The 10759-nt window shown below is 55.0% G+C and overlaps 1 protein-coding gene across 1 annotated transcript; it reads left to right on the forward strand.

Annotated features, from left to right (window-relative positions):
* Positions 1–1981: 1981 nt before the first annotated feature.
* On the forward strand, positions 1982–9440 carry LOC101935798 (interferon-induced protein with tetratricopeptide repeats 5-like). Its single transcript, XM_065551667.1, has 2 exons — positions 1982–2186; positions 6903–9440. Exons 1-2 carry the CDS (start codon positions 2182–2184, stop codon positions 8212–8214), a joined length of 1317 nt encoding a protein of 438 aa, XP_065407739.1. The 5' UTR covers positions 1982–2181; the 3' UTR covers positions 8215–9440.
* The last annotated feature ends 1319 nt before the right edge of the window (positions 9441–10759 follow it).

The raw sequence follows: 10759 nt of genomic DNA on the forward strand, positions 1-10759 counted from the left end.
GTGAACCAGGCAGGGCCCCACAGAGATAGAACCCGATCGTGTAATTAAAGAGTGTACCACTGTGGGGAAAAAGAACTAGGTGGCCTTCTTTATGACAGCCGAAGTAACACCGAAGGCCCAAATTCAGGCCCTCTGACAGAAGCTGACTATACAGACGGCCTTTACATAGAACAGTACAGGCCAGGGCCTGAACAAAACTAAGCCAAACATATATCATCTTTGGGCGTCCTGTAACAAACCCCCATGCCCTTAACCATAGAATCTCAGAAAAAACAGTATGTACCCTGACGAGAACAACACGCCAACTAGTGCCAAGTACCACCCATGTCAGAAACCACCAAGAAACCCCCCCACACACCCAATAGGCACCCAATTCTCGTAAATAATGACGGAGCTACTGGGAAAAAGGGACAGACCCCTACTCTTATTTTCGCATAAATGACGTATTATTTGTACTATGCTTGCGGTTTGACGGAATAAAGGCAGCCTGCGTGCTGTGCTAGGGGTGGTAGTTTTCGGACTGCTACCCCAACGCGTTGGTATGTATTGCAATAAACTGGCCTCAGGCTTGAGTCTGTGAACTAAAATCAATGCGTGGGTGACTTTTTCCACAACACCACCATGTGGCAGTGCAAAGGGCAGAGCTGAGGCTGCACAGGGAACCTGACTATTATTTCCTCACTTCAGAGGGTTTGATTTTTATGTGGGGGAGACATTTTCAAAAGCACTGAAGTGATTGAGGGTCATGGATCATGCTGGCAGCCAATGGGGCCTGGGCGTCTAAATCAGGGGGGCACTTTTGAAGATTGCCCCCTGCACGGATAAAGCTGGGGAGGGTTCGGGGAGGAGGAGGAGACCTGGGGGAGCAGGTACAAAGTGCTCACATTTTGCTAATCGCCCTGCCGCAGTCATTTCCCTCTGCTCCTCACTGCTAAGTGCCCCGTGCCGGGGGAGGGGACAGGCTGCCAACTGTGCCGCACAGTCCCCGTGTGTAGCACACACACACACACACCTTGTAACTAGTCCCATGTCACCCACGGAGCTGCAGATGGCAATTCAGGCAGAGTGGAAGCTAGGGTTACCATATCTATTAAATAAAAAAAGAGGACCCCCCACGGGCCCTGGCCCCGCCCATTTCCCCAGCCCCCAGCCCCGCCCCAACTCCGCCCCTTCCCCACCCTAACTCCGCCCCCTCCTCCCTCCCGCTCCCAGCCACGGGGAAAGGGCTGCCCCAGCGCTACCAGCTTCACGGTTTGCCGGGCAGCCCCCAGACCCTGCGCCCCCGGCCGGCGCTTCCCCAGCGCAGCTGGAGCCCGGGAGGGGAAGCACCCAGCCGGGGGCGCAGGGTCTGGCGGCTGCCCGGCAAACCGTGAAGCCGGTAGCGCTTGGGCTTCGGGCAGCCCCCATGCCTCCGGACCCTGTGCCCCCAGCCGGGCACTTCCCCTCCCGGGCTCCGGTGGCGCAGGGTCCGGAGGTATGGGGGCTGCCCAAAGCCCGTAGCGCTCGGCTCTTAAACAGAGCCGAAGAGTCGAGGAGGAGCAGAGCCGCCGCGGCCGGAGGCTCTGCTCCTCCCCTGACTCTTCGGCTCTGTTTAAGAGCCGAGCTGCCCCAGCGCTACCGGCTTTGGGCAGCCCCCGTGCCTCCGGACCCTGCGCCGCCGGAGCTCGGGAGGGGAAGTGCCCGGCCGGCGGCTGGGGTCCGGAGGCAAGGGGGCTGCCTGAAGCCCATAGCGCTCGGGCAGCCCGGCTCTTAAACAGAGCCGAAGAGTCAGGGGAGGAGCAGAGCCGCCATTTTCCCAGACATGTTCGGCTTTTTGGCAATTCCCCCCGGACGGGGGTTTGAGTGCCGAAAAGCCGGACATGTCCGGGAAAAAGAGGACGTATGGTAACCCTATGGAAGCTGAAGATGACAAGTGGAACTGAAAGTTAAGTTTCAGTTTCCTTTTCTCCAGCTGACTCTCCCTTTCTGTTGAAATTCATCTGACGGACAAGTGAGATCACCAGCTAGCAGCCTAGCCTGCATATAAAGGTGAGCATCGTCTTAGCAGACACAGCCCATTCTGGCCCCAGACAGAACTCGGGTCTCTCCCAGAACCGGGCACTTCTCCAGCTCGGGAAGAAACCCAGTGCAGTGACAGGAGCCGTCACCTCCCTGGCTGGGCTGGGGACTCAGCGGATCGCAATGAGGTAGGAGCATTGGGGTCGCTGGGCGGGGCGGGGGGGGGGGGCGCATTTCCAGCAAGGACTAAACAGACACCTTCCCACCCCTCTGTGCATTTCCCGGGCTGTCAATCTCCGACTTTTATATCTCTGGGCCTGGGGGTGGGGGTCAATGTCATATAATTTTGCATCCGTGTTGAATCTCCCAGGCTGGTGACTCACTGGGCTAAAGTGCGATCTCGGTCATTTAACACGAGTGAGCTGTTCACATCCTTCTCCTGCAAGCTCACCTTGCTGTAACCGTCTGGAGAGCAGCCCCTTGTCGCCAGCTGTCAGTTCCATTTCCCTTACATCCCGCAGCAGCATCCCGCGTGGTGCCAATGACACTGAGCATTTCCACAGCCACCCCTGTCGGCCCAACGCTTTCAAACACTCATTCAGCAGGTACATAGCTGCACACTGGGAGACCCGTTGCCCTCTCCCCCCGTCAGCTGGGGCTTGGGAGAGCTCTGGGCCAGAGGAAGAACAGGGACCGCCCTGGTATAGAACAGCTAGTTTCGGTCACTTTTAGAGCATCCCCTAATGTATATGAGGGTTGATTGGGCCTGTTTCCCCCCCAGTGTACATACAGGCGGGTTCACGGTGCAAAGGAGCCTGGTTGGTGAAAAACAGCAATTTTCAGAACATTGATAGCAGCTCCAGTGACCAGTGCTGCAGCTTACAAGAGCCAGGTGACGGGAGAGACCTCAGGTCCATCTAGCCCAGTAGCCTGTCTTCCCACAGTGGCCAATGCCAGGATCCCCAGAGGGAATGAACAGAACAGGGAATCACCAAGTGATCCATCCGCTGTTGCCCATTCCCAGCTTCTGGCAAACAGAGGCTAGGACAACGTTTCTCAAATGCGGACATTGTGGCCGCATGCATCCACCAGGGGCTTTTTGTGCAGCCAGGACAGCTTCTGGGACGGGGGGGGCAAAGCATCGGCCCCTCCCTCTCCCTCCTTGTTGCTCCTGGATGCACCTCCCTGCACGGCCTCTGGAGAGAAGTGGGGCACAACGCTGCAGGAGCAAGGCGAGTTCTTGACCCACCTTGGGGGTGGGGGGTTGGGCTGCAGGCTTCAGCAGCGGGACTTCAGGAACCTGGTTGTGCTGCCCCAGACTCCGACCGCAGGGCAGCGGGTACTGACCCCACACACACCAGCTGCGGGGTTTCAGCCTCTGGCCCCAGGTTCCAGCTCGTAGCAACAGGTGCTGGCTCCTGGCTCCAGTCCTGGGCTTCAACCGCACAGTGGCAGGGGCTGGCCACAGGCATCAACCCCCAGCCCCAGCCGCCCGGCAGCAGGCTCCAACCGCAGGGCTTCGGGCACCAACCCCGGCTCTGGCCATGGGGCAGCAGATGCTGTCCCCCGGGTCTGATGGCAGAGCTTCAGTCTGCCTCTGGCCCCCAGTTCCGGCCATGCGGTGGCGGGCGCTGGCCCTGGGCTCCAGCCACGCAGCCCCAGTCCCTGGTGCTGATCCCCTGCCCCAGCTGCAGGGCATCAGGCGCCAAACCACAGCTCTGTTCCCGGGCTCCAGCCACACACCCCTGGGTCAGCAGGCACTGATCCCCGGCCCCACAGCAGCGAGCGCCGGCTGCAGCCACTCAATGGCAGGCGCTGACTCCTGGATGCAACCACACACCCCTGGCCTCCAGCCCCCCGCTCCGAGCTCTGGCCATGCGGCAGCAGGCAATAGCCCTGGGCGCTGACCCACAGCTCCGGCTGCACTGCAGCAGGTTCCGATCCCTGGCTCCGGCCACGCAGTTCCTGTCCCCAGCTCCGGGTTCGGACACTGAGCCTTGGCTGCATGGCAGCAGACACCAGGCCCTGGCTCTGGCCACGCAACAGTGGGGCTCATCTCTGACCCCCATTGCCCCGGCCTGGGCTGCCTCCCACAGCCCTGTATCCATCCTCTCCTCCCCGCCCCCCCAGGACCCTGCAGCCTCCTCCGGCCCCGCATCCATCCCACCATCGCCCTGCCCCCTTCTGCCTCCCACAGCCCTGTATCCATTCCCACCCATTGCCTCTGGACCCCACTGCCTTTCTGGCTTCGCATCCACCCCCACACCCATTACCACGGGCGCCCACTGCCTCCCCCAGCCCTGCATCCACCACCCCCCATTGCCCCAGGCCCCCACTGCCTCCCACAGCCCTGTATCCATTCCCATCCATTGCCCCTGGACCCCACTGCCTCCCCCACTCCCTGCATTTATCCCCCACATTGCCCCAGGCCCCCACTGCCTCAAACAGCCCCGAGTCCACCCCCCTCCATCGCCCCGGGCCCCCACTGCCTCCCACAGCCCCAAATCCATCTTCTCCCCTCCCCCGGCCAGGACCCTGCAGCCTCCCCCGGCCCAGCATCCATCCCACCATCGCCCTGGCCCCTTCTGCCTCCCACAGCCCTGTATCCATTCCCACCCATTGCCCCAGGCCCCCACTGCCTCCCACAGCCCCAAATCCATCTTCTCCCCTCCCCCGGCCAGGACCCTGCAGCCTCCCCCGGCCCAGCATCCATCCCACCATCGCCCTGGCCCCTTCTGCCTCCCACAGCCCTGTATCCATTCCCACCCATTGCCCCAGGCCCCCACTGCCTCCCACAGCCCTGCATCCATTCTCTCCTGCCCGCCCCCCGCAGGACCCTGCAGTCTCCCCCAGTCCTGCATCCATCCCACCATCACCTCTGGCCCCTGCTGCCTCCCTTTTACAGCGCCCCCATCCAGGGCTTAATGGGTCCTGGGGCTTGCTGAGAAAAGTGATATTAACAAACATGCAAGTATCACTTTTCACAGCAGACTTACTAGCTGTCTATGAAAAGTGATACGTGTATGTTTGTTAATATCACTTATCACTTTTCATAGCCTCCCAGGGAGCAACTAAGTGTGCTGTGATATTAACAAATATACAACTATCACCTTTCACAGCAAGCCCCAGGACTCATTAAGCCCTGCGTGGTGGGGAGGCGAAGGGGGATGCAGCATTATTTTTGTTATTGACTCTGCCAAAAAAACCCTACAAATATAAATTACGACGATTTGGATGTAAATCTCTGCCTATTTAATTGTTTTTCCTCAAATTAATTAAGTATTTTAGGAAAAAAGTGTCAGTGCGGCCACCAGTGAGAGTTGGTGTCTGCACTCTGAGGCCACCAAAAAATTGTTGTGAGAACCCCTGGGCTAGGGATACGATCCCTGCCCATCCTGGCTGATAGCCATTGATGGACTGATCCTCCATGAATTTATCTAGTTCTTTTTTGAACCCTGTTATAATCTTGGCCTTCACAACATCCTCTGGCAAAGAGTTCCACAGGTTGACTGTGCATTGTATGAAGAAATAACATAAGAATGGCCCTACTGGGTCACACCAAAGGTCCATCTAGCCCAGTATCCTGTCTTCCGACAGTGGCCAATGCCAGGTGCCCCAGAGGGATGAACAGAACAGGTCATCATCAAGTGATCCATCCCGTCGCTCGTTCCCAGCTTCTGGCAAACAGAGGCTAGGGACACCATCCCTGCCCATCCTGGCTAATAGCTATTGATGGATCTATCCTCCATGAATTTAGCTAGTTCTTTTTTGGAACCTGTTATAGTCTTGGCCTTCACAACATCCTCTGGCAAGGAGTTCCACAGGTTGGCTGTGCGTTGTGTGAAGAACTACTTCCTTTTGTTTCCTTTGCCAGAAGCTGGGATTGAGTTACAGGACATTGATCACTTGACGATAACCTGTCTGTTCATTCCTTTTGGGGCACCTGCCATTGGCCACTGTTAGAGGACAGGATACTGGGCTAGATGGACCTTTGGTCTGACCCAGTCTGGCTGTTCTTATGTTTTAAACCTGCTGCATATTAATTTCATTTGATGACCCCTAGTTCTTGTGTTATGAGAAGGAGTAAATAACACTTCCTTATTTATTTTCTCCACTCCAGTCATGATTGTATAGACCTCAGTCATATCCCCCCTTAGTCATCGCTTTTCCAAGCTGAAAAGTCCCAGTCTTCTTAATCTCTCCTCACACGGAAGCCATTCCAGATCCTTAATCATTATGTTTTTCTGAACCTTTTCCAATTCCAATATATCTTTTTTGAGATGGAGCGACCACATCTGCACACAGGATGCACTGCCGGGGCAGGGGTGTAACAGGTCTCGATCGCCTCAATTAAATGTCCAGAGAAAGAATATTTATATTTTGCCATTCCTCAGAAGTTCCCCATTACATTTCTCTCCTGCCTGCTGACTAGAGTGGACCCTGTTCCCATGGATACTAAGGGTAGGCTACACTGCAGTCACAGGTGTGTCTAGCTCAGGGAGGCATACCCGTGCTAGCTTTAACCTAGCTAGTGGGACTAAACCGAGCAGTGACGCTGCAGAGACACAGCCCCGGATGTGGGCTAGAAACATGAGTATGTACCCAGGGGGCCAGACGGGCTCGCGGATCCCACGCCGCCACGCGTCACTGCTGTTTTTAGCTGCGGGAGCTAGGTTACAGCTAGTGCGGGGAGGGCAGCCCATGTTGCGATCACACCTCTCACTGCAGGGGGGGGGACACACCCTGCAGCCATTCACAGCACCCTGGCTGTGTGAAGGGGCCTTTCCATTTACACTCGCTTTATTCTGACAGAGTGTTGTGAAATAAACTTTGTAGGAATGATTTTAGATGCAGTGGAAATTCATTCAGCCCAGACGGAGTCTCATTTCCCCCTCTCTTTGCAGCCCCCTGCGTCTGAAGGAGAAGCTGCAGGCCCTCCAGTGCCACTTCACTTGGAACTTTGAAATCAGAGACAAGGTAGATGCAGCTCACATCCTCCAAACTCTGGCTCTCAGGATTGCCCACACTCACTACCAGAACCAGCCCACGTTCCTTGCCATGCAGGCTTATCTCTACCACCTGCAAGGGCAATATGAAGACGCTCTGCAAAGCCTTAGAGAAGCCGAGGAGATTCTGCAAAGAGATCACCCAGATAACTTCCCCCGGCAGGTCCTGGTCATTTACGGAAACTACGCCTGGCTCTATTATCACTTGGCCCACTATGATTTGGTTGAGCTTTACCTGGACAAGGTTAGAAAGATCTGCAGCTCCCTGAAGAGCCGCTCTCCACATGCAGCTCAGATCCCTGAGATACATGCACAGAAAGGCTGGTCTCTCCTGGCAGCAGGCTTCCGCAATGGCAGAGAAGCCACAAAGTGTTTCCAAATGGCATTGAGAGAAGACGAAGCAAATGGGGAGTTTCTTGGTGGGTTGGCAATCGCAGCCTTTGCATCATGGACTCACTCACACGATTCTGCAACTTGGAATGCTGCCAGAGAGAAGTTGGGCACCATTATCGGTGAACAGCAGCAAAACTATGAAGCTAAGGTGTATTTAGCCCAGATCCTTAAGAGGGCGGATAGACAGCAAGCAGAAGCCCTCTTAGAAGATGTTGTTCAGAATAGCCTGGACCCTGAGGTTCTGAGAAATGCAGCCAAATTCTTTCAACAAGAATTCCCACAAAAAGCAATTGCTATCCTACAGCGAGCAATATTGCTGAATTCCACCTACCATCTCCTTCAGTATGACCTTGGCGTCTGCTACAAGAAACAACTGAAGGAGGCCAAGTCAGGCAGAGGAGAAATATTGGCAGCAGCTATTGAAGCCTTCAAAAAGGCTGTGCAAAAAGATCCAACCTCTGTGTTTGCAAAGCTGGCTTTAGCTGAAATGTATGGAGAAAATACACCTCACTACCAAGAAGAGATTTATCTCAATGTCATGAGTGAAATGCCCAGCCTCAGCAAGAGGTGTCAGCAGGCCGTCTACCTTCACTGGGGGGATTTCCTCTTCTACAAGCAGAAGTCACTGTGGGAGGCAGCTAAGACGTACAAAGCAGGTTTCGCCATTCCAGACAAGTACCTGGAGAGGCAACAACTGAAAACCAGGTTGGAAGAGGTGGCAGGAGAATTCCAGCAGAGCTCCCAAACCGCTGAGGCTGGGGCCATATATGACTTCATTCAAGAGAATGAAAGTCCGAGACACTATAAAGTTCACTGATGGCAACAATAGAGCAGGAGACTGGAGATGTGGAGACAATGCAGGATCCCTTTCCCTTCCCTGGACACACCCAGACCTCCTTCTGAAGCAAGTCACTTTCCCCACCTGTGTAACAATGACATTCGTGTTGCAAGTGATTCTGGGTCCCCTGAATAGTTCAGACCACGGCACATCCTGCTGCTGCTTCTTATAATTATTATTAGCTACCTGTACTGTAAAGAACGAGGCCCCTTAGTTAAATTGTGCATGTTTGGGACACATCCATGTATGTAATTAATAAGGGCTATGTGTACGTTTTTCTTATGTGATGGTTGTCATATGTTTATGGGTCCTGAGATTGTCCATGAACATAGGTTTTGTGAAGTTTCAGTTCCCTGCAAAAGGCACAGGGCGGGAAGCAAAGAAAGGAGTTGCCTAGGGAACTAGGGTATATAGGGAAGCCGGTGGGGTAGGGAGGAGACTCTTTCTCAGGAGAGTGAGAAGGTTGCTGCCTGCTGAGCTGTGACTTTAAATACAGCAGCAGTCAGGATCTCTCTCCCTGACAGCAGGGACGAGCTGTCAGCCCGTGACAGCTACTGACACCAGTGAGTGCGTTGTTGTTGGGGTTTGTTGTTCTGATGGGGAGCACACTCGCAGACACACACAGAGCTAGGTTCTTACTTGCAGCCATGACGGCGCAAAGGGGTTAGGGTGGGAAACAAGTGTCAGGGACACTCACCTGATCTCCGTGGTCAGGTCCTTGTTGTCGGAGGAGGCCTCTGATCCACCTCAGCTGGGAATCAATCCTCGGGCAGCCTCACCTGTAGAGAAGTTAAGGTAGAAGGCTTCCAATTACCACCTGTTAGGTGAATCATAGAATCATAGAATATCAGAGTTGGAAGGGACCTCAAGAGGTCATCTAGTCCAACCCCCTGCTCAAAGCAGGACCAATTCCCAGCTAAATCATCCCAGCCAGGCTCTATTGTTATTCCCCTCCCTTCCCTTCCTCCTTTTACATCCTCCCGTTGTAATTAAAGGAACGTTTACATTCAAACAGCAGTGTGGGTGGCGTTCTTCCTGGGCAAACTCGGACAGACTGGTGCGGAGGGGGTCTGCAAGGGATTAGAAACCTCCTGTCAATCTCTGATTCAGAGCCTTCGGGAAGGGTTGCTGCTCAGAAACAGAACCCTTGGGGTGTTTGGGTTACAGTAGTGTGGTAGCGCCTAGGAGCCCAGACATGGACCAGGACCCCATTGCGTCTGGCCCCAAAGAGTCTACAGTCTGCGACCAGAGACAACAGGAGGGAACCAGCAGACAGACGGGGGAGCACAGGCAGACGATACTGGTCAGCAAAATGGACAGTGGTCTCAGCCCACCAGCTACCCAGCCACTGTCCAGTGTTTTGTAAGCATCACCGCAGAGGAGAGTTTAGCTTCTGATCCTGAGCAGCTGTTTCTACCCAGAGGGGACGGTGCGACCATCCTTGTCTCTAAGCAAACCTACCTGCCAGCTCTGCTGCCTTCTAACATCCACACAGCAGATAGGTGTGGAGTTTCTTCGAACAGCGTTGAGTTCTTGTATCTGCATAGCTGAGGGCCTGTCGTGTGTCTATATCATGAGTCCCATCTTTGCTTTCTGCACCTCTCACTGACAATAACTCCCATTTACATGGCACCTTCACCCCCAGCTTGTCAGGGATCTGCTATGTTTTTATTTCATTTACAATAAAAGTAACTGAGAAAACAGAAATAAATCAATTCCACCATCTTGGAACGTTCCTTTCCCTGCCCTTCGGTTGCATCGGGGTGAGCAGCACACGGGCACGTCCAGCTCACAGTAAAGCACCGGGACAGTCACTGATAGCGCAGGAGCCAAGGCTGGAGTTTCAGAAGTTGACTTGGTGGAAATGAGTGTCCAGATTGACCCAATAGCTCAGCACCCAGCAGCTCCCGTCGTTCTCAGCTGGGGTCTGAGAACCCTGCATTGTTCTCAATGGGAGTGGGCTGGGGTGGAATCCTCTATTGTTCTCAGTGGGGGTGGGGTGAGGACGATTCTCCATTGTTCTCAGTGGACACTGCTAGCACTTTTGAAAAGCGGCCATAGAAGCTTAGGCAGCTAACGGGGTATCTTTGAGGTCTGCTGGGCACTCAAGGGATTACCATAAAGGACCCTAAGCTCCCAGGTGGGTGAGGTGGACAAAGGGGTGGGGCAGGGGTGTGAGTAAAGGCTCCTTACCTGGCACGTTCAAAAGCCCTCCCGGGTCCTGTGTGCTCCAACCCCTCAGGGACAGGGACCCCATCAGGTGCAGGGGAACAGGCTCGCCCCAGCGCTGCCGACTGGCCAGGCGCGTCCAAACACCATGGACCCCTTTGCGCTGCGATGAAGGGATCAGCAGACAGCCAGGGCAGGCTGGGTGCGAGTGAGGGGGGGGTGGGAACTGGCAGGTTTCCCCTGTCGGGGGGTGCTGGAAGGGACAGGGCATAGATCCACAGGAAGGGGGCAAAACACAGGAAGGTTCTTATCTGGTTGGGGGCTACTGCACCACAGAGCAGGTGCCCTGCTTCCA

The sequence above is a fragment of the Chrysemys picta genome, chromosome 1 (genome assembly GCF_011386835.1).
Source record: "Chrysemys picta bellii isolate R12L10 chromosome 1, ASM1138683v2, whole genome shotgun sequence".
Lineage (NCBI taxonomy): Eukaryota > Metazoa > Chordata > Testudines > Emydidae > Chrysemys > Chrysemys picta.